General features: G+C 37.2%; 1 protein-coding gene across 1 annotated transcript in view; it reads left to right on the top strand.

Moving 5' to 3' along the window:
* Positions 1-24923, top strand: part of Trap1 (TNF receptor associated protein 1) — a 258682-nt gene that overhangs the window by 115114 nt on the left and 118645 nt on the right. Inside the window, exon 5 of the mRNA XM_090372832.1 lies at positions 17991-18062. Coding sequence (XP_090228958.1) covers positions 17991-18062 — 72 coding nt within the window. The remainder of the gene's footprint in view (positions 1-17990; positions 18063-24923) is intronic.

Here is a 24923-nt window from a genome sequence, read left to right as displayed (position 1 = left end):
CATCCAAAGTCTGCAGAAAACTATTCCCTGCTAATTTGAAGGACATGATGACTGTGTATTGGACAAAATTAAAATGGTTAGTGAAATTAACTCTTAGACGCAATCCTTAAGATCCTTTGGTGTTATATTTGTACGATACGAATATGCCTGATCTGAAAATAAAAATGCTCGTTTCATCGAATTCCCTTTGGCAGAGCTTAGAAAACCAATGTCTACAGGCATTGGTTTTCTAAGCTCTTAATAATTACTTTCACTTTAACTTTTGTGTTGGTATATGTACACATTGGACAGCAGGATGGACAGAAACTCATTTTAATATTGAGAGAATTAAATGCTGTTATTTCCTATTATAAACAGAATGACTATATGATCATCAAAATGTTTGCAGCTAGAAAAATGTCTGTTCTGTTCTGAGCAACTGTCAGTTGTACAAAAGCCAATGTCCGAAGATCATTAGAGGGATTCGGTTATCATAAAGGAACTTCCGGGTGGTTAGAATTGACGCTTTCTTTGTTTATGTTCACTTTAATTCTGTTAACTTAAGGTTCATTGCTGCGTATTTTGCTCCTCTGGTTTTAATAGATTCGGTAGAATTTTTAGGTTAGTTCGGCTCTGTTGTGCATAAATCAATCAGGTTATTGTTGTTGGATATGTTAATTATAGTAAAGAGGTTTCTAGTCCTGCTTCCGGCAAATTACAGAAGTGGGTTTTTCTTTCAATGTATTTAAATAAGTATCTGTCGTTATTACTTTTTTGCAGTTTTCCATTTTGGTGTAGCTTTCCCTCGCTTGATGCATGCTCTTTTTGGTTGGCTACATGGTTCAGTTTTATTACGTTATATATTTTAAATACAAAATTCTGTTTTACAACTCCTCAATCTCACACTTGGTAAAATAAATAGCTGTAGCATAAATTTGCATCGAAACAGGCTACACATAAAATTTCTATCAATCTTCCGTCTATAGAGTACTTTCAGTTTCATTTTCTTCGGCTAGACGTAATTTGTTAGCAGGTAAGCAATTTCGGATTTATTGTAGTTGAATTTGAGGAAGGGCAAATAAATTTATTTATTTCTTGTTAGTTATTTCATTTTCCTCCTGATTTTGAGTGTTTATCAGTTGCATTTTAAAATTTTCTGCTGAATCTAGAAGTGTTTATATCAGTGGATGAGTTGGAGGTGTTAATTAACTCTTTATCAGTTAATGCAGTAATCCATGTAGAAACATTAGAAAACATTTCTAATCTTTGTATAAAAGGAGTTTTTTCTTAGATACACTTTTGGCTGTTTTTCCTGATCAAATTCCTCATTCTTGGCTGTACTTTAGAATAGTTCTGGCTTCCAAACCACTCACTGCTATGAGTCTAAAGAGAATTCTTCGAATATCGATTGGATCTGCTTTTCAAATTTCGGGAGATGAATTGCGTTTGACTTTTACCTACCTCTTAACGTGTTTTTCCGTTATTAAAGACTGCTTTGAATTAAGTACAGTAAACCTTTTAAGGGGGAAAGGGAGTGTTCGTTATTGCCAGATGTCAGTTAAATCGAGAGTTTTTTTTTTTTTTTTTTTTTTTGAGACCAGTTGAATCGAACATATCTGGCAGTTTAAACAGCTACTCTACATATGTATTATAAACACTGTAGTAAAGTTAAACAATAAAAAAAACGTGCTTTTATTTCTCTTGACTTTATAGATTGAACATCGTCATTAGAAGATAATTTACTATGACCTGGAAAAACTTTTGACTTCTTAGCTCTGACTCTGAATAGTCAGAGTCAGAGCTAAGAAGTCAAAACTTTCAAAAATTTCAGTCTGGAACTAATGCTTTCAGCTTGCTTTTTACCAGTTGAACTTACTTCATCACTACGTACACCAACATCAGTTTAGTGCTGTTGTACAAACCACTTATAAACAGCATCTTCGAGATTAATAGTGGTTGCGACTTTCATGTGCTTTCTGTCGCCAACTGTTAAAACGTTTCCATCAACAACGCTATGCATCTTGCGATAAATCGTTAATTCACCAACGGTTAATCGTTGGAGCGCTGCGCATGTGAGGTTAGTTTCCAAAATAACAAACTAGTTTTAACTGTTAATTGAAGATAAAAATCTGTAATTTTCTGCAAATGGTTTACTTGGAACAGTTTTTAAATTATTTATATGCTATACAGTTTTCCCAGAGTTATTGAGAGAATCGGTAGTGTAGCACTGCTGTCTGTGTTCACTTATTTGAAAGTAGTGCAATACTAATGAAAGTCGTTGTGAAGGCAAAGTTATTATTATTTTTTTTTCTTTGGTGAGCACAAAGACCATTTCATTTATGCTACGTATCTTGGAATTGTGTTTGTTAATTCAAGTTTTATTTGCCTCTAGACTGCCTTTAATTATTTAATGAAAGATTAGCCTTTTGGAGATGTCGTTTATTTGAAAGTAGCGTAATACTAATAAAGGCAAAGTTTGTTACACTGCGAGCGTATGAATGTAGTTATTTAAGCTTAGACTCGCTTTTTGCAGTATCTGATACAGTTTTATTTATTTATTTTTTTTTTTTTTTACCTACTTCATATTCTTCACAGATGCCAGAAACATACCAGAGTCTAACTTGTGTAACGTTCATGTGCACGCTTTCTCTTTTCAACAGTTCTTTTAGGCGCCATGGTGATACATATAAGTGAGGTCATAATAAAGAAACAATGCACAAACGAGCACGTAACGATATGATAGTGAGCTTATCCATAAACAGACTGGGATGCTTGCTCGTGATTCATGAGTTCCTGGTTTTCTCTATGTCATAGCTCACTCAGAACACTCTGGTGTCAGTCACTTTTAAATAAATCTTTATTGTCAAGTATATACATACAAACAGCAAATTATATATACAAATGCAAAGTTCCCCTCAGGGCCAGAAAGATGTCTGGGGGGGGGGGGTTATAAAGTGAAGAAATAACTGGCAAGGAGGAAGCTGACATCAAGATATCCCGTATTCTCCCCGTCAATTGTTAATAGGGTTAGTAAATGGTAATTTAGTGTAGTGTTAGTTGGTTAGGAAAATTGAAACAATATTCTCTTATTATTTAGCAAGTTACAAGAGATTATTCAGTTACGTTGTTTACAATTAGATCGTATGTATAGCTTAGCTTAATTTTCAGCACTCACCTCATAGTAATCCGCTTAGCTGGTGGAGGGTTTTACCACATACATAGTGGTTATAGGATTCTAATACTTTACAGGGATTATGGGTTTAAAATTAAGTTATGGGCTATAAAAAAATTTCAATAGCTTCAAAACTAATTCAGCAAGTACAGAACTAACACAACACGTCCAATCTCAAAATCACAACCCACTCATCGATTCAGCCATCACAGTAATTAAATTCTAGCTACAAAATTCTTGAAAACGAAGCCCTCGTTATTGAATGGTTTAAGCGCCATACATCACTCAACGTGTTAAACAAAAAGATTCCCGCCAGTTTCTCCCCCATTTGGAATTTAGCACGTATTAAGTTTCCACGTGCACTGAAATGCATTTCGGGAACCCAACCCGTATATAACACAAGCGCGCTCTCCCCCCCACTATAGCTAACTGAAGACGAGGAAACTCGAAAGTCGCTCGTGCGCGATTATTAGCTTATATTTTCCTTTCCTTTTTTTCTCTTCATTTAATTTAATTTAATTAGGCAACCATGGAAGGTGCACTTTCCTTTCTTAAAATTTTTTTTATAGCCCATAACTTAATTTTAAACCCATAATCTCTGTAAAGTATTAGAATCCTATAACCACTATGTATGTGGTAAAACCCTCCATCAGCTAAGCGGATTACTATGAGGTGAGTGCTGAAAATTAAGCTAAGCTATACATACGATCTAGTTATTATATTACAGCACATAAGGACTCCTTAAAAAATCAAGAGTTGTTTACAATATGACTAAATTTATAGAGTTGGCTCAATTAGTCCCAAAGAACAGGTCTTTGGTCTAAGATTTTTCGTTGGTACTTCTTGTTGGTAGCGAATTTACAAAGCTCCACATCTAGTGACTGCAACTCTCAGCATTTGCCCAGGGAGAAATCTATCAGCCGTGTGCAACCTGTTTCTTTTGGTGATTAGGTAAAGAGTCGCCCAAAGAGTACAGAGTGAGATCCTCCATTGGACAGTATCCCATAGACCAGGAGCTGAAATACGTCCTATTAGCAAATTCACAGCAGCAGCAGTGAGTCTTATCACAAAGATTGAGCTGTGGAGCCTTGGTATTTTTAGGGATTGCACCAGGGCTTTAGTGCTACTGATAGGGAGAACACCATGTTTATGAGCTGTCCACATGGGCAACCAATGCTCAAAAGCTTACACTGGTTTCAGTGTTGTGGGGACTACCGAAGTCCATGTTTCTGCCCCATACAGGACTGCTGGCAGCTGTTGTGATATATTTCCGCGTGATGCTAATATCCTTGACATAGAGGAGACATTGCTTCGCTTTCTGTCTAACTTTAGCCATTTTCAGGTGAAGAGCAAGTATATGATTATGAAAAGTCAACTTGGGGTTAAAAACGACTCCAAGATCAGTGTGAGTGACACAATACAGACTGAGTGGAATTGTGTAGCAATGGAATCACGGATGGTGCTGGCTAAAGAGAGGTCATTTGGGTCGATTTGGCTGGGTTGAGACATAGCCCAAATTGGCATAAATATGCTGCAACATCATTTACTTTGTCAGATAGATGCCGTGATGAGATTTATGTCATCAATAGAGCTAATATAAGTAATCAGCTTGATGTCATATGGATACAAATTATATCTTTCCTCCCATATACTAGAGAAACAAGCACAGCCGTAAATAATAGGCCTGACAAACACCACCTTGTGAGACTCCTGTGCATACCTAGCGAGTGAAGGTTTGATTTCTCCAGTTTTGAATGCCCTACTCAACAAAGTTGAGTACGGAGTTCAAAAATGAGAGCATGTTTAAAGAGAAATATGGAAATGCCTTGACATAGTAGGAGGAATGCAGATACATCAACGGAGTCGAAAGCAGATTTGAGGTCGAGGTAGGTGACAGCAATATCAGCTTGGACTGCATTGTAGTCGTAGTAGAACTATTTTGTATTGCGTAGTGGATTTGTGGAGGTCTGTCTGCCAGAAACTGTTTAGTGAGAATAGGTAACAAGGTTTTCTCGAGAACCTTGAGTACACTTGAAGCACATGATGTGGTCTGGTAGTGGTTGACTTATGATAGAGATGGAATTTTGGGTATGGGTGTAATGCTGTTCACCTACCACTGTTGATGGAAAAAGTTCTGGTGAAGGACTGTATTCAAGATGTTCAGTAGAGGTCCTGAGATGAAAGGGCTTAGGTATCTGATTATAAATTGTGGCACCCCATCAGCGCCGGAAGTGGCAGTCGGAGGTAGCTTATTAATAACTTTAATCAGCTGTTGCCTGGAGATTGTGACATCTGCTAGGGAATCAGGTGGTGAATGAAACTCAGTGACGTTGATGTCATGTGTTTTCTGGTTCGAGAACCTCGTAATCAGATCAAGCCCTTCTGTGGGATTGAAATGAGAGGGGGGGGGGGGCGAATGCTCATTTGATTTGATGGAGTACAGCCATTTTCCTCTTTGAAGAGTCTGCTGAAGGTGATATTAATTGCACGGACCTCACTTCTATAGAATCATCTATGGCTCTAGAATAAGCAATACGGTCGTGGATAACCCCAGTAGTTTTTCATATTTTCTCGTAAAATTGAAAGCTTACTGTATTTCGACTTATAAATTTTGTCCATCGGGTCTTATTTGTGCTCTAGCATGGTCTGACTTTTACTGTCACTTGCTATGTTTACTGCGAATTGATTGGTCAACTTCGTTTTGCATACTGAAGATTGGCTTAATATTAACAGGAAATTAATCAACAAATGGCTGAACCAAAAATATCCCCAAAAAAACCAAAGTGCATCTCGAAACACTTAAGTATCACAATTAAAAACATCTTAAGTGAGCTTAAAGAATTAAAACAGGCCAAAACCTATAGTGTACTATATCTTTTTACGGCACCCACCTGTGCAAAACGCTTAGCTCTTAACAGATTCTCTGTGCTTCGATTAAAAAAAAATAAATTTTCTGTTTATACTTCGGGACGACCGAAAGGTCAGAGGAGTTTACAAGATACGCTGAATACAAGAAACAGCACCGTATTCAGCAGTCACGGGCTTGAACCCAACTCAAGGCACGTGTACTTATGCACCCGCGCGCCTGACCACTAGGCTCACTAGATAACGGCTTTCCAGTCGAAAATTTCATTTTAGAACCAATGGATGTATCTATTCTGTTTTTATGTGTTTTATCATATATGCGTGAAGAACCTCTTGCCTTCACCATGTCTTGTCTGCATGGCCGCCCGTGTGTAATAACTCGACACCTATTGGATGGATGTTTATAAAATTTTATATTTGTCTCTTTTAGAAAGATTTCTGAAGCCATTCCAAATGTCATTAAAATCAAGCCAATTGGAATATTTTGCATACATGTGACATAGGTTGGCCGTAATACCGTATATTGTAGCTGAAGTGTTTTTGTTTGTTACCTTACGCTGATTGCAGAATTGAATGAGCAGTATGGCGGACGCGCAGAAAAGAAATGTTCTCAGTTCGCGCAGCATTAATTAACTAATATGTTAATTATAATAGCTGTCCATAATATTGAAGTGCACTTTGGATTTTTGGAGATGTTATTACTTTATCCATTTTTAATTAATTTCTTAATATTAAAGTCTTACGTATTAAAGTAACGTCTTGCTAACAGTTACACGTGGTTTGCACATTTGAGTATTGTAAAAATATAAGGTTTTTACCAATCCTTAGACATAATTAACAGTTATCGACACTATAGGTTTTTCTGACCTTATTTTAACTTTTTAAGACTTCGTTTTCCTCAAACCATGTTTCTACGTTTTCGCTGTATGAGATGGAGCATTATCATGCTGGAAAAGGGTTCACTTTCATACAAATGCCAGATCGTAAACACTGGAATTGCGTGAGATGTCGGTGTACGACACTCGGCATTGCTGGTTTTTGACATTACAACCAACAATCCCAGTCCGAATCACGAGAAGAAAGCGCCATAGGCGCACGCATGAGGGTTAAATCCCCCTCAGAGAACATTGGTTTATATTATATAATTGTACTATCACTTGTTAATGCATGTAAAAGCTATCAGTGTGGAATGTATGAGTTCCCCCTAAAACAGAATTTCTGGATGCGCCACTGAGCAGCCCACACCATGACCCTGCTTCCTCATAACTTGGAAGACTGCTGCACAAATTGGAGCAGTGTGGCATTGGAGGCAAATTGCTGCTATGGATAAAGGGATGGTTGAGGGATAGAAGACAGAGAGTGGTAATCAATGGACACTGCTCATCGTGGACTAATGTTATTAGTGGAGTCCCTCAGGGTTCAGTGTTGGGTCCATTGTTGTTTTCTGTATTTATAAATGATATTGATGATGGTATATCAAGCTTAATGTCCAAGTTTGCAGACGATACAAAGGTTGGCAGGGTTGTTTAGGACACTACTGACGCTATGCTGCTGCAGCAGGATCTGGAAAGGTTGAGCAGATGGGCTGAGAGGTGGCAAATGAAGTTTAACATTGACAAATGTAAAGTACTACATATGGGAAACAGTAACCCCAGAGCAACATATCAACTCTGTGGTACTACACTGACAGTGGTAGAGAATGAAAAGGACCTGGGGGTAATTGTGCAGGCAGATATGAAATTTTCTGAGCAGTGCAGATGGGCTGCAAGATGTGGTGTCTTGTGAATGATATACAGGAATTTTTCTAGCAGGGATAAGGAGGTGATTATTCCCTTGTATAAGGCAATGGTCAGGCCACACCTTCAGTACTGTATACAGGTCTGGAGGCCTCATTTCAAGAAGGATGTAGAGCTGCTGGAACGAGTACAGAGAAGAGCAACAAGATTAGTGAATGGAACAAAGAGTTGCTCTTACCAAGAAAGGCTTAAGTTTTGCAAATTACAGTGTCTGGAGACTAGGCACCGGCGAGGTGATCTGATAGAGGTGTATAAAGCCTTGAATGGTTTGAGCATGCTCAATGCTGATGGGATTCTTCCTCTTACTCAAAATAATCACCTGAGAGGGCATAAATTCAAATTGAGGAAAGACAGATGTGCGGAAATTTGCGTTTAGCCAGCGGGTAGTTGGTTGGTGGAACAGACTTCCATTCCTTGTTATGAAGTTGATAGCCTAAATAAATTTAAGACTCAACTGGACAGGTATTTCGAACGAACGGAGGGGTGAAGTGGAAGTTTTTTTTTTTTTTTGGCTGATGCTGCATAGGCTTGCTTTCTTGCATCATATGCCTCCTCTACTAATGCTAACTTCATTGTGGTCAAAATAACTGTGATAAATGACGTTCTCCACACTCGAACACGTCATCCAAAACTGTAATGCGACTCGTCACTCCTTTGGACTATCTTCAATGTGCCGTTGGTACCAAAAGATGCGCTAAGCACAACTGCAAACACCTTTTTGGCGTTCGTTGGTGCGTGCGAAGCAGTTTGCTATAAAAGGGAAAAAAAAACCAACCATGGCCATGAAGTTCTCAGCGGATCGCGGGCGCACCTGGAGGCCCAACGTGCCGTTTTCCAATGACGTCACTCCTTTCACCTTTACTACTTGCTTAGTGATCACAATTCCAGTCCGTTCTATTTTCCCCTGTTTTAAATATGTATATCTGACTGCGCACTGCTACATTACTCTCATTCTCCCTTCACTACTTGGGACAGTACTTTGCGAGGGTAGTGACAGATCACCGATATGGCATCAGAGGATTAATCTTCTCCGAAACTTTGTAAGCCCTTTGCGTTTAAACTGTTCCTGTCTTTGTATACATTCCTTTCGCACCATTCCCTACATTCGCAGGGGGTGTTTGACTACTTTTGGCATGGTTTTGCAGTATGTGTATAGATTTTATTTTTTTGAGAATGTCTTTAAAAGAAGAGACTAATAAAAACTTGTCATCTAGTCTGCAAAATCTTTTTTAATGTTTTACAGTCTTAAAATCTTTTCTTGCTTGAAATGTACCTAATTCCTGTCGTCTTTCTAATCCTACTTTCTTAGATTGAAATTTTTAGTTTATAGGTGGTTCAAGTTTGTTATTTATTCTTGAAGTGATTAGTTCTTGGAATGAACATAGCAATGATAAACAATGTGCTGATTAATCTTAAATCACTGAACACGCATAGTGCTGATTAATCAGCATTATGCGCGTTCAGTGTCATTATCGAAAATAATCATTTACTTTCTTTGGTAATCTAGGCTAAACTACTTCATGCACTTTTTGTGTTCAAAGGTTTGTATAAAATGTATATTGTTGAACAGAATGTTTTGCTTATCCAACTGTTTTGTTATGAAACAGTACCAAGATTAAATACAGATATATACAGTTATACCCAGTTATTTATTAACAAATAAAGTACAAATAAAAGTAAAAGTACTTTTACTTTTATTTGTAATGTATTCAAATTTTATATTAACTTATCAGTTGATAAAGGGACACGCGTTCCGAAAGCTACTGGTTTTGTACTTTTACTTTTATTTGTACTTTATTTGTTAATAAATAACTGGGTATAACTGTATATATCTGTATTTGAACTATGGACCCCAGTATTCCAGGCCCATTCGTCACTAGTACCAAGATTGTTTGACCCTTGTCGTAAGTGAGTGAGTGATTGATTGATTGATTTTGGCAGTAATGTGCCAAGATTTTGCAATAGATATCCACCTTTTGAAAATGCCATTATAACGTTGCTACCCAACTGTCAGAAAATTCTCATTATAACGAGTTCTTGAATTTTATGCCTTAAATAAGAAATTTGTGTAGCCGTGAATTGAGCAGAATAGCCATTGCGAAGTTGTAAGAATAATTCACTGAAGTAATTTATTTTTAATATATATACATTTTTTGTTACATACATATAGAGTCTTTTAAAACCTGACTTCATTGCAGTTTGTAGCTAGTTTATGTTTATACACTGCTATTGTTTCATGTGGTCATCATTAATAATGGCTAATGGTGGCATTCTCAACATCAAGCGTGTGCATGCTTCTTCCCCGTCGCGAAAGCCTTCCACTCTGACAATTTAAAAATGAGATTTATAAGTATGCCGATGAACCTATTTCTCATCATGAGGAAATCTCTTATTGTATTAAAGGAAGAGTGGGGTAGTCACAGTGGTTCGCCATGAGACGAAGGTTAATGCCCTGGACAGCAAGGCAGGTAAGCAAGCGGGCGGAGGTCGGAATGTTAGCACCGTCCCGAGTGATGGACCAAAGAGAGAGTGTTACTGACCCGGACGTGGTGGCTCCGGTGGGAGGAGAGTTGTAGCCGTCACATCCGGTTACTGCTTGGGGATGGGGGCATACTCAGCTCCTGATAATTTGCGAACTATCCGAACCTCGGTGATTTTTTCCCCCTAAATATTTTCGGCGACATAAAGAGCATCTTAAGTGGGACGTTTCAGTTGTCAGGGCGGCTACTCTTACCCACAGCTCTCTCTTCGTCAGATGTTAATTAAATCACAGACAGACGGACAAGCCGTAGATGGGCCTATGTTTTGCTTTGTGCGTACTGAGTTACGAGTGCTCGGATCCAAGAACCAACAGTTTTAAAGGGGTTTACGACCGTTGTAGATAATAAGTTTACGTGATTTATGACTGTACAGCGAAATCGTGGTGTTCGCGTCATCAGTGCTGCGCAGAAATATCGGCCAGGTGAACGAGCTCACGAACTGGTTCTGAATGCCGAAGATGTGACATCTCGGAAATGATGATGAGCTCCGAGCCAGTGTGGACGCAGAGGTTGACTCGGCAGAGAACCAAGTACTCCACACTGCGTGGGTGGGTGAGGAGAACGAGACAATATTTCTAGTAGGTGCCATAAATTTCTCCCTTAGCTGGTGGTATCGTGGCACTCCACTCGGGAAGAGAGCGAGACGGAAGTTCCAGCAGAGATTTGCTTTGGGCCACCAAATCGCGACAGATCGAAATACTTTTGGATTTGTTTTGTTCATGTTTGTCTCTGTGGCTTTTGTTCATAAGTGTATAAGAATTAATATAAATGGGAAAATTGATAGAAAAGTAACTTAATATTTTACTAACTAGATTCTTTGTTACAAGCACTGTATTTGGAATAAATCAAGTAATGTGAAGATTTCAGGTTACAGAATTACGTATTGGAAACCCAGTGCCGGATTAAGGCACAAGCTAGCAGGGCCCTTGCTCGGGGCGCCATTCTTTAAGGTGTGCCAAATTTTATAAATCATGAAGAAGAAAAAAAAAAAAAATATATATATATATATATATATCCTTACTAAAGGGGGCGCTGAAAAATCTTTTTGACCGGGGCGCGAAAATACCTTGTGCTGGTACTGTGGAAACCTCAAATTTTCTGATGGGAACAGAAGTGAGCTTTCACTTCGTCCATTCACTAGATAATTACCGTATATTTCGGCGTATAAGTTAACATTGAAATTTTACAGTAGACTTAAAAACTCGAAGTCTGAAATTTTACGGTACACTTATATCCCCTGTATGAAATCCTAAGTTTGAGTTGAAGTCACTTGCTTAGAGTTAAAAAGATATGAATTAATATATATTTACAATATATAGTATTCATATTTTTACACAAATATACATTGCTAATTACTTTTTAATACCCAAGAATTTGTTCATTTTCTTCATCAGCGAAAACAGTTCGCAGGGAGTTATGTTTTCGGGTTTACTTTTCGAGTTTTTTTTCAATTTCTTATAGGAGAAATTGAAAAGAACCACTTCAGTAATGAAGCACTGTTTTCAAATAAACCAATTTATATTACAGCACTGAACAAGGAATGATTTGGTTTATATAATCAAGATATCTCACGTACATTAGCCTCTCATAGAAGGGAGATGTATTTTTTGGCGCATATGTTTTTCAATAATTTTAACTTTATTGAACCTAATATGAATGCATGTAAAGTTACATTTAATGACTTACAACACCTTTTTTAGGTGTTTAAAGTTGGAGCCTTCATAAATGGGAAAATTAAACATGAGTTTTAATAAAATATCTCTACAAAAGGGAGAGGATATTCACGAAATTCAGCCAACCAATAGAAAACTGGTTGGCTGAATTTAAACATTGCAGAACCAGCATCGAAGATGAACAGCTCACTCGAAGCCAAAGCTGACTAAAATGTTGTTTCGCTAGTACGCTGCACATATTGGCTGTTGCCATAACTGCAATTCATCATTATGGCTATAAAATGTTGCCCCCACCCACCATACCCATCTGATTTCCACAGATGCTAAAAATGGTTGTAAAGAAAGGGGGTCGACTTATAGAGCGAAACGAATATACTGTGTGATCAAGCACGAATTTGCAAAGACAAAAAAAAAAAAAAGAAGAAAAAAAGAGGTCTTGTACGCCGGAATATACGGTAATTGATTTTAATTATTTACTTACAAAGTTCATTCCCACAAGGTGCACCGACCTCAATATTAAGGTTTAAAAACGTGATGGTAACATATACCTAATAATAACGGTATAGTTTAAGGATAAAGCCTCAGGTTACGTAAATAGTTTAACTAATGTACAAGTTAGTGCATTTGCATCATTAAGCATATCTCATATTGTGAATACCTTCAAAACGAGTTGCCATGATATTGCACTACCTCGAATAAGTAACTCTTCACCATAGGAGAAGACTATTGTTACTTATTCTCAGCGGATACCATCATCCATACGGCACCGTTTCGGAGCTTATTGGCCCCTCATCAGTGGGTGGGCAGGTGACAACCCAGTTGCGAAGTATAATTTGCAAAGATACCAATTTATAACTACTTATGTAGTTGGCTATATACAGAAATTATGCAAATGCACTAACTTGTACATTACCTAATAATAATAAAGTAAAGTAATAAAATAAAAAACATGAATCAGTAATTTATAGTAATTTCTTAAACAGATGCTAAGAATGGATTCAATAAGGTGTTGAACTTAATATTACCAGCAAATAAAACGGAACAAGGGACTAGCTGTTAATACTTTGGGCAAAGAACTGGATCAATACAATGTCAAATAAAATGGTTTTCAAGTATGTAAATAAAAATGATACCATGGTACAATCTTCTGAAACACAAAGACGAGAGGGCTAAAATAGTAACAGAGAAGCCTTGAAAGTTAATATGAAGAGATAGATGACTCCTAAGAACTTAATAATAGTTGTAATCTCGAGGGAACCGCTACTTGTAACATTCACATTGAAAACTGATGATCCAACCATACGACTGGTTACAAAACGGCATAATTTGCTTTTTCGAAAGATTTCAAAACTTTCTGTTCATAGTAAACTAGAGAGTAAGTGAGACAGTATTGAAGTTCATGTTGCAGAAGATGTATTGATAACTTTGTAAAACTTGAAAACCCAGTGACAAATCGCTTAGGCCTAAAGGAGAACCTTGTGGGGTGCCCTTTGGTAAAAGGAACTGGAGCCTCCCCTCCAGCCATAAGTAATAAATTATTGTTGCTAAGCAGCTATTCAGACAGATTCAGCAAAGTAACATACGCCTTGATCTTATAGAGTGATTTCTTATTCTCCATGCCTTCCTATTGTCCTGCCTCATCATTTCCCCATATCCATCATCCGCTCTCAGTTCATATTATAATCAGCTGAAATTGGTTTAATAAATAAACATAAAGCTCTACGTAGGATTAACGGGATTTTCTTTCAACATGGCGAATAATGAAGCCTATTTTAGTTTTGTTTCAAAACGGCAGATTAGAATAAAAACAATCCCCTCACATGGACTGTAAACTTTTTTTGTGTTGACGATCCTAGTCGAGAATTCATTTTTCTGTCGATAAAACAGCGAAAATATCTTTTTTTAAAAAAAGGCACAAACCGGACGAAGAATCTGTAGTTCAGGGTTAATATCGTAAACAGCTTACTGACCAAGAACTTATTTCATATTAGCAAAAGTATGAGTGTGCTTAAAAAAAAATCCTGAGGCATATTTGGATGATACTACTTTTCGCTTCTCTCATATTATGATTTATATAGTCACCGTGTTATCAGGGACAACACTAATGGATGTTCATCCACCCATCGAGGACATGCAAGTGGCGATGAAACTGTTGCCATGGCAGTGTCTTTCAAATTACTAGTTGTATACCTCTCGTTTGGGAGGTGCTGTTTATTTGGCCAAAGTTTCAGGGTAACTCGTAGTATTTCCATATTATGAAAGGCATATGTGTAAGAAGAGTTTTATATCTTTTGAAAAACATTTGTCAGTGTGGCACATTTCCTTCCTAGTTGTCACAATCCCCGTTAAACATTTCTTCTTCTCTTTTATCCCCTCCCCCTTTTTTTGGCAAATTCAGAAAATGTCCGCTTCTAGCATCATTTAATCATTCTAATAATACGGTAATTGTAGTAAAACTCCATCGTTGAATAAATCTTTAAATCAGCTTCCTTCGAAATTTATGTTTGCAATATTAATTAATGTAATCAGTGTTATAAACGAAACTGATCATCATAAATTCAATTTAAAACTAACATTAAAACGTTAAAAAATTCAAATGTTAGTTTTAACGTTTGAATTCATTTAAAACTCAGACGTTAATTAAAGTACTTAAGGGCAGGGTTTCTTTACAGATTTGCACTTTTTATTTTTTTTTTTTTTAAATTTCAGTACATTACAAAAAGGCCCAGATTTTAAAGTATAAAATTTATCAGAAATAAAATTATAAAGAACGTAACATGGAAGCTATCTCTGTTTTATTTATTTTGCAAAGTTCCGTTCAAGTACATTCTTGATGTGCCTCTAGAGAAATTAAACCCAAGTTATTATACTTAAAACTTTATAATGAATGTCAGCATTGAAAGCCTGCCCCCCCATTTATTTTACTGATAATTTTTCAGTTAAACATAACGAATAATGCATAAATAAAATTCTTCACAGCAATTAAAATTCTTGTAAGAGTATTTTGTTACCTATCGCATCAGTTCTATTTTGGCCAAAGACTGGTCTTTCCTTCAGTCCTTGTTTCACTAGTCATTACTGGCGGTGTCTGTACCTGACTGTCCAGTTTTGCCACTTCTATACTCTGCATGACTTTCCGTTCCATTTCGCACTTTCAAGGCAACAAGCTTCATCCCCACTTAAATATTGTCTTCACAACATGGGGAGGGGAGAGGGGTAAGATAGGCTCCTCAGCGTTGGTTTCAAACATTCTTCATTCTCGTTCAAAAGTCGCTTTCAGACAGACGGACGGGTTTTAGGACTTCTTGAATGAAATTTTGCTCCAAGCAGTTTTTTTTTTTTTTAATTTTATTTAATATGATAATAATATCAAGTATTTAAATTTTTTGAAGTAGCTGAACCTAGATTATGTGAAATTTTGTATAAAGTTTCTTCCAAAATTGGAATTTTTATTCTCTAATAGGGCACTTTGTCTCATACTCTGTACTTAATGGTATGTGAAGATTTATCGAAAAAAGTTCTTAATTTGAGGGTGAAAACACTAGTTTTTCCTTACCCCTGCCCACCCTCACACGTGCTCCTCTTGAATACAAATACGCTCGGTCTATAGGTTTCCCAAGTTTTGACCACATTTTAAAAAATTCTTTGCATTGGTAATCATGCGCCATCACAATTTGGTCATAAGAAAATTTCTATATTTAAAAGCATTCCTTTGAATTCTGCACTTTTATTAGCTGCCATTACAATTAAAGATTATGGTTGCGTGTATTGTGTTGCTTTCGTTTGATGACTGATGTAGTTTACCAATTACATAGTTACTCTGCTATTAGTTAACTGTAATGGTAGTGCTTTGTTACAAGTAGTCACTAATTGGAACGTTGGGGTGGGGAAGCTGCCCCTGTTCTTCCTCTGGAGAAGAGCTCGAATTGCAGTCTAGACCCTTTATGGAGAAAGGCGAGCCTGTCCAGAGAGGCAGTTTTTCCCATGGCAGTTTTTTGATGCTCGAATTATTAAACGCGATATCTCAGAATCCTAGAAATATGTACGCTCCATGACTTTGCATACCGATGCAGTGACTCACACTTCTTGATGAGGACGTCGCAAATTATGCCTTTTCAGTTCAGTCTTCGCATAGAAATGATAGTTCATTCCATTATGTTCCGATACCCCACAGGACATTCACAAATAGTGCCTGAAATTAATTCCTGAAGATGTCAGCAGTTCTACTGACATCTTCAGGGTGTAATTGCAGGAACCAAAAAATAAGTAAATAAAATAGATAAGTTTTAATGCATTTTTTAAATTTTATAATATTAAAAACGTATTGTATTAACAAAATTATTGTTATTCATCGATCGTAAACGAATGCGATTATTGCAAGGCAAGAGGGGTAGTACAATTCGAAATTACGACATGATATAGCTTTTTCAAAGCGCGGTACAGTACGAAAATATGATTTTTTTCCTCGAACCTTTTGCGTACCAGAGCAGTTTTGGGAAAGCTCATGAGACTGCTTTGTCATAAGCTTTATACAAGTTCTATGACAATCAGTGAAATAACCGTTGACTAACCATTCGCCCTGTAAAATTTGACCTAAAAAAATCTCTGTCATTGTGTGGGATATGCGAGTAATGAAGACTGGAAGCAAGTTTATTAGTAATTTTCATCAAAGGCGATTAGTCAATTTTGATCCGATGATATCACTTACGTTTGTTTGTTTATACTCGTAGAGTTGTTTATCTGATGATTAAACTGTGATTTGGCTAAATTATAAAGATGGTGATTTAAATGATGATTGAAAATATTAACGTGACCATGAACTTGAGTCAGAATTTAAGATTTTAGACGAGAAATCATATGACACTGAACAAGTAGCTTCATACAGGCATCGAGGAATGATCTCAGTCGTCTAGAGCTCTCAAATATGTCTGTGAAGAAAAAGTAAATCTAAATGACGTAGTCATCTTCCTAGAACTGGAAGACAAGAGACAGAGTGGGGAAAAAAGAATATTAAAAAAAAAAAAAAAAAAATGAAAATTTATTAGTGAACTCCGAAGTAGTCTGATTGAGTTATACCTCCAACGCTACCATGCAAAAACAAAACTTTCACGATAAATGTTCAGTATCACTTGTAGTTTTCTAAGGCTACCACTCTCTTTCAGATAAGCCCGTGGGATTAGCAACATCTTCATAGTCTGCCATAGAACCATTGGAACAACGCAGTCAAAGAGACTGCAAATGACTACAAGCTTTCTACTAACATAATAACAAAACGAAAAATATTAAATATTTTTCTTTTTTGTTATTTAAACCATAGACACTATAAATATAAACAAACGTAATAATTAAACCAATTTCAAATTAATAAATTAGGTTTAGGTTATTAGTTTTACTTTTCATTATGTAGCAGTGTTGAAAAAATCACGCTTTTCAAGTTTTGTGTGTTATTTTTTTAAATTAAAACACTCAAAATAATAAATTAGAATAAATATTTAAAACTTTATGTATAAATATGACCTTTATTTAGCATATTCAGTTAAATAATATAAAATGAAGATACCAGTTATAACAATACAGTAAGGAAGAATATTAGTATGGTATTGAATAGGGTTAGTATTTATTATGATTTGGCCAGAGTCGCAGGGGTTTGCCACTGTTAGAAGCAATGCTATTGAAGTATAAATGCAATCACTGGCGGACCCAGAAATTTTGTATTTTGGAGGACGGAGACGCCTGTTTTCCATATTGGTAGCTTTTATAGGCATCAACACAGGATTGTGCCATTATATAATATAAGACAAAATGTTGAATTGACCAGTTCTTTTTCCCCTTGAAAAAAAAAAAAAAAAATAAAATAAAATAATAAATAAAAAGTTTTGTTTGCTTTTTTTCCTTCCATTTTCTTTTATATTTAAGGAATCATGTTGCCATTTTATATAAATGTGTATGTTTTTTTCATTTTCAGGATACTGGAGTGGGCATGACTAAGGAGGAAATGATCGAAAGTTTGGGAACCATTGCACGCTCTGGATCAAAAGTAAGTTGACAATGTACTCTCCCCTTTCCTTCCCCCAAATTTTTCCTTAGCTCTTCAGCTTGTAAGAAAAGCTGGTTGTTACTAAATCGAATTATATAATATCGGTGTAGATACACCATAATTAACCCATAAAATTGAACTACGTACGTATTATAAAGGCATCGTTTTAATTATATTTCATATTGTGGCTACCTTCACAACGAGATACCAAGTATTGCACTACTTCGAATAAGTAACGACTGCTACTTATTCTCAGTGGGCACTACCATCCAGGGGTCACTGTTTCAAGGATTGTTAGCCTATCATCGGTGGGTGGGTGGGCAGGTACCCTGGTAATGCAAACATGCCATCACAGTTGCGAAGTTAATTCCACAATATGATAGATGCCAAATGGTTATCAGAATGACACTATATTTAAAGACAATGCACAAGGCATAATTCCATATGAGCATAATTAAAACGTCTTTACATTATGTACGTATTTTAATTTTATGGGTTGACTATGGTATATCTAAACCGATATTATGTAGTTAATTTAAACCCATATGGAATAATGCCTTGTGCATTTAGTCATTAAATAAATCGAATTATATACCGTATTGACTTTTAGCTTGTGTAATATTTACTCCACAAGCTTTTACTGTGCCGCAGTGAGACAGATTTTTTTTTTAAATGAAAACCCCAAACACGAAAGGTATCAAAACCTATAGTACTTAGTACCGTGCATGGGTTGAAGGAGAAGTATGGGGGAAGGGGGATGCCGGAAACTTTGCTCTAGAGACTAAACATGGGTTTCACCACTTCAAGCCTCCAATAAGCAAAGTGGTGGTATTTCACCCGTTGATGAAAGTCATCTACCAAGTCCCTGACTCCATAAAATTAATAAAAAATCAGTAACATGCTGGTTAATATTATTAGCTGCAGGTATTGAATTACAGTAACCGGGTGGTTGATTTGCCTCCTATCTTTGTCTGACCTACTTTTGGATAAAGACAGCCTTGCTACTTAGCTCAACCTAATTCAGGAGTAAGATTGTATGAGACTTAAAAAATAATGCTCTTTGTTATACTTGAGCATGACGGCAGAGGAGTTTACAACTATTGTTTTTGATAAGAATGTTATGGTTAATCATGTTTAGCAGTTACATGTGCCCAAAAGCTCTGACTACTCGACTACGTCAGGCCGATGCAAACAAGAAAATTTCTGCTTATACTCCGGCAAGACCACGAATCCAGAAGAGTTTGCAGTTAATCATTTCGATTAGGAATACAATCGGTAATATTATTTATAAGTCACGCGGGTTTGAACTACGGTCCACCCAAACGCGTTTGCTAATGCATAGACTCAGTAAAACCTTTTGCTGCTCCGCGAGATTGAGTGCCCCTGCTCTTTAACAACTTTCCTAATCATACTCAGTCACTGTGGTGAACTTATCAGTATGTTAGTTTTACCAGCCCTGAAACCTGGCGCCTTAACAAGGTCCTGGGCAGAGAATTAGTACATAATTACAATGAGTCCTAACAACTGTGGTAACCGTCCAGCTACGAATGGCCAAAGGGCTCTGATTACTGGGGCTCAGCAATGGTTAAATTTTTCTTCCACATTGGAAGCAAAACTCAGTTTCAACAAAATGGCCGCCATCTATTGCTGTTATTAATTGAAAGTTAGCAAAATTGACTTCAGTGATGCCATTAACGATTTGTTTTTAAGAAAGGCTTTTTATCTGTGCATCTGTTATATCGAAGTTAAAATAAAGCTGTATTCTTTTTTTATCTGTACCATATAAACTGGTATTCTTTACTTCAAATTGTAATAATTCGAGATTATATTTCATGTTTATGTTTGTCGCGGTAGACTAAGTCAACATCTAGAGAATCAAATAAGTAAATTGCAGACTATGGAAATAAATCTTTCATCTAACCTGTCAGATACGGTTTCGCTCGCATTCATTTTGCATTTCGTCGTGTGTAGTTTAAATAGCATGTGTACTTGTGTGGGTTTGTTAAAAGTATAAATTATATAATGTTATACACTGCGGAATGCTCTTTAGCATTTTACTGCACGAACTGCACTGACCGAATGGCTGTATTGACGTATAATTGGAAATAAATTAAAATATTTTTAACATACTTGAGATCATAACTATATATATATATATATAATGTACTATATATGGGGGCGAGTTAATTTTTCACTACAAATTCACACGGTGAAAATCATTCCAACTTTGAGATACAATAAATTAGTTTTTGTTAACTTGTGCATTGTTGACAAGTCTGCAGTGCAGATATATAAAAATTTATTACATAAAGATTGATTCCATTAAATTCCGGCCTATATATTCAGACTCTGTACACTGATCCCTCGTGACGTCAGTAGTTTCGGCGATAATCGGAACAGCACATCCCGAAGCAGCCACTAATTTAGTGTTCCCCAGTGCTGCGACCAAATCTGTCTCACCGTAGAGAATTTATTAACCTCGGGGGAAGGAGGCCAAACGATATTTCCCCTGATGTTTTTTTTTTTAAAACAGGATCGTGCTTATGCTCGTTTCCGGTACATATTAGTATACAAAATGTGAAATTCTGCGTACCACTCTGCCCATGCTGATTCTAAATCTTACATTGGAATTTTTTGTTATTTTAATTGCAACAGTACAGCTGTTTTTAGAACAGGAATTTCTCTGTGGCATTATATACTAGTATGCCAATAAAGGAGTTAGATTTGTTTAAAAAATTAATCACTCTTGGTTGATGAAAGTTTTGAGAACATACACGTCTTTTATCTCTTATTGGAACCAGAACCCACAACCATCCAGCTGGATGCAAAACTTATGGCCTGATTGTGGGTTCTGTTGTCAAAGTTTTAGGAAGAAGCTCCTCGTGATATTGTCTGTATGATATCTCAAATATACCGCGGGGTTGCCAAAGGTTGAGACTGTTTAGCGCAATAAATAAAAATATATACTTTTCCCAGAATATTGGGCTTTCCAAACTTTATCGAACAGATTTCTGGTTTTCAGGGAAGACAAAAATTGAACGTTGTCGTTCCACCCACTACAAACGATATGAAACATAATATCGATCTAGGATAAGGTGGAGAAATGTCATAACTCTAAATCAGCATAATAGACATTATAAAGATGATATTGCCGTAGTAATAATTAGAATTAGAACAAATTACTTGTTCTAATTCTAGATACGAATGTTAAAAGATACCAACCTATCTTAACTTATGACTTTCTGAATAGGAAAACAGATGTTTGTTTAGTCAGACGAATTTATGGTTATGTTATTATGTTATTATTTGGTTTTTAGGAGCATTAGCAACTAAGGCCATATTGCTCCGGTGCGGTGGTCATTCCCTGACCTTTCCGCATGCTCCGTATTTGGTGGTGACGGGCTCGAACCCCCGGTCTAATCAAGAAGCGTGTGCTACGCACTGCTGCTCCTTCCCACCTGGCTACGGAGGCGCCTCACGAATTTATGGTGTAGGACACTTTATCTACATACCTGCACATCATTTCATATTCCCATTCCACGACAACAAAAATTGTACTGTTTTTTGAGAGTTGTTGTCCTTCCTTGCTTAGTCCAGACTTAAACCTAAATGAGTCACTATTACAACGTAACGTCATTTGAGAACCGGATATGAAATGATCCGAGAAACTTAGCCATCTGATATGTAAGAAACGCATGCAGTTTCACCTGCCACATAACAGACAGTTGGGCGTAACAAAGTGCAACGGATCTACACAATGTGTAATTACTGTCAGCTAGATATTAATTTTTCCATTACCATCCGTTTTCTCGTTATGTTTTCATACGAAAATCAGTGTTACCCTTTGAATTTCAATAGTATAATAAAATATTCAAGTTAAATGACGCTTTAACATTGCATTTTTTTTTTTTTTTTTTATTGACGGTCGCTCCTTTATTCGATTTACTAAACTGCTATGATGATGATGTTATGCTTTTTACATTCCACAAAACGAATGAAAAAGCTATGTAGAAATTTCACCAAGAGCATGAGGCTTGAAGATGACATATGTGTGTAAGAAACCGCAACTCCTTTTAGGTTAGATTTATAGGCATAAATAACGGTAAAACTACAACGGGGAGAGTTGCTAATCAATCATATTCTTATTTAAACAGCATTAGATTTTGTCGCACATATCGGTATTGTGTATTTGTCTGTAGAAGTGTGTGGGCTCATGCATGGGCAGATTTTCATGTTCTAAGGGCTATAAAACCCAGAATAACTAACTAGGGAAAAAATCCTACTCCCTACACTTGAGGGGGTTGGGTTCGATTCCTATCGGCGATCGGAAGTGTTTCTCAAATCCATTAGGAGGACTTGAGAAACACCACCAGCCGTCGACAGGAATCAAACCCAAACCTCTTCACACAAGCAACAAGCGATGGATGTATCTTGCCAACCAAGGCTATGGAGGACAGAGCTTAGTTGCATTATATCGTGCACTGGTTGGAACACAAATTCCTCCAAATTTACACAGCGGGCTGTGGTACAGTTTTTGTGTGCTGAAAGAGAAGAGTCAGTCACCTGGGATTTATCATCATATGGTAATGTGTGCGGGAATGACTGCTTGAAACGGGCTAGTGGTGTGAGAAATTTAAACAGTTATGGCAGTCAATCCAGGACTTGTCACCTCTTAGTCAATTCCTACATCATCCTATATGATTTCTGTCCTTTTACCGCAGAAAAAGCCATTAATGTACATTGATTTCGCCGGCAGCCAGAAAAATTCTCCGCCTAAGGTTTGCACGATGAGCCAAACATGTACTTGAACACTGTGGGTGATTTCGTCTAAATCCGTAGATCACAGGAAGGCTCGATATCCAAAAGTCTTTAATTTCATCAGGCCTTGTACAAGATATGTTTGAAGGTACCTATTGACCCCCATTGTGGTCAGAAGTTTTATAACCTTGATCTAAATTATGACACAATTTGATTACCAAAAGAGCGACATGTGCTTCGTGCAATTAACCAAGTGCCGATAGCTGCACATTTTATTGTCTTCCAAGTGATTGAGTCCACATCGGTCAAAATATTTTTATACCCAAATTGAGGTCAGAGCTGAAGAATGATGTTGCATATGCACTTTTCATTCACTTATTGGCGTTTTGATTGACTAACTGGTTATGTGAAGTTAATAAAGAGTTTAATAAATTTATGGAGGCAGGAAGTAATAAACAGGTGTAATGTGGATGACCGGGGGTTTTCTCGTGTCTCTTGGAGCACACCCGTGAAATTAGTGCACGTCTTCTGAGAAGCCCAGTGTTAGTTTTAACACAGGTGCATTATCGCAGCTCGTGCTAATTACTGTGCAGCCATGATGGTATTAGGATTTGCTCGTCTCTCGAAAATTACTTCGTTCGTAGTGTAACTGGCCGCGTTGTGGCTGTGGACGTCACACGGCGGTGGGCCCGCGCGCTGCCATTACGTCGGCCTCCAGGGCCTGGCAACTTGTAGGAAATGTCTAATCTGTCGAGATAAACCCGGTAAATGGGTGCATTATGCAGATGCCATATCACTGAAAGCCTTTTCATTAGAGCCCATTTGCAGCTTTCCCGTAGATTGGCGAGAGGGTTGAACAAAGCCCACCGGTGGAGGCGTCTGGAGAGGTTATTTATCAAGGTCCTAATGAAACAGTGGACGCTGGTAAATGCTGAAGGGGACGCAGGGTTGGCGGCAGGCTACTGGCCTGCCATGTCGTCCGTAATGACACAATGCACTTAAAACTGCCTCTGTGATTCAGTGGATTTGAATACTGTTCCTCTCGTGGGGGTTATTAATTATCCCCGCCGTTACCCTAGCTCTTCCGCCGCTACCACCATTATGGTAATACGGGCACTTCTCGTTCCTCACGTCGTATGCAGCTAAGATTTATCTCCTACCGATGTTAAGTCATGTTGCGTTAAAGTGTGTCTGTGCGAACATTCTCCTAACGATAATGTATAGAGACGTCTGGGCCCTGCCGTATTCGCGCCATTCTCTCTCTCTCTCTCTCTCTCTCTCTCTCTCTCTCTCTCTCTCTCTCATTGCTTCATCGCACACAAAACTGATGGGCTCGTGACTAGTGGAGATTGCAGAATAAAACGCCTACTCACTGCGATTCGTATTGTATTTCTCGATTATCGATACCCGTGTCTCCAGTGTGTATATACATTTGTCTGCTAAATGACACCATATCTAAGTAGTCCGCATAACTTTGCATTGGATAGTTGTATTCACCTCTGCGAACAGGTCTTGTTTTGTCAATGGGTCCTCATTTTAATGCTTTAAAAAATCCTAATCATTGTCTAACGAGAAGTATATCATGCTTCTTCGCAGATTTTTTTATTCATTTAGTTTTGTTCGCTAAATTGCATTAGACGTCCATTTACAAAACGTGAGACGAATTCGAAATCAGCGACTTAGCATTTGAGCTTTGCGAACGCCCCTAAAGGCTTTTAAAAATATAAAAAAATGTCAAAAATAAGAAGATAATTGAGTAGGGTATGCAACAAATTGCAAGTCGCGTGATTAAACAAGATCACTTCGTCATCAAGTTCTAATGGTAGAGGGAACCAGTTCTATAATATAGGCAGGAAATTTTATACAAAAAAAAAAAAAAATTTTTTTTTTTTTTTTTTTTTTATAAAAAATGCAAAGTTATGCGGACTACTTAGATATGGTGTCATTTAGCAGACAAATGTATATACACACTGGAGACACGGGTATCGATAATATCGAGTTCACGAAAGTCACAAGCGGGTCTGAAATTCCATATTTTCTAGATGAGCAACAATGCGGAAGCCAGTGTGATAAGAGAATTACACCACGGCCGAGTGGTTAGGG

This window comes from Mastigoproctus giganteus, chromosome 1, assembly GCF_048544385.1.
Source record: "Mastigoproctus giganteus isolate SK-2022 chromosome 1, ASM4854438v1, whole genome shotgun sequence".
Taxonomy (NCBI): domain Eukaryota; kingdom Metazoa; phylum Arthropoda; class Arachnida; order Uropygi; family Thelyphonidae; genus Mastigoproctus; species Mastigoproctus giganteus.
The sequence above is the reverse complement of the archived record's forward strand: the minus strand, read 5'-3'. Positions and strand labels throughout refer to the sequence as shown.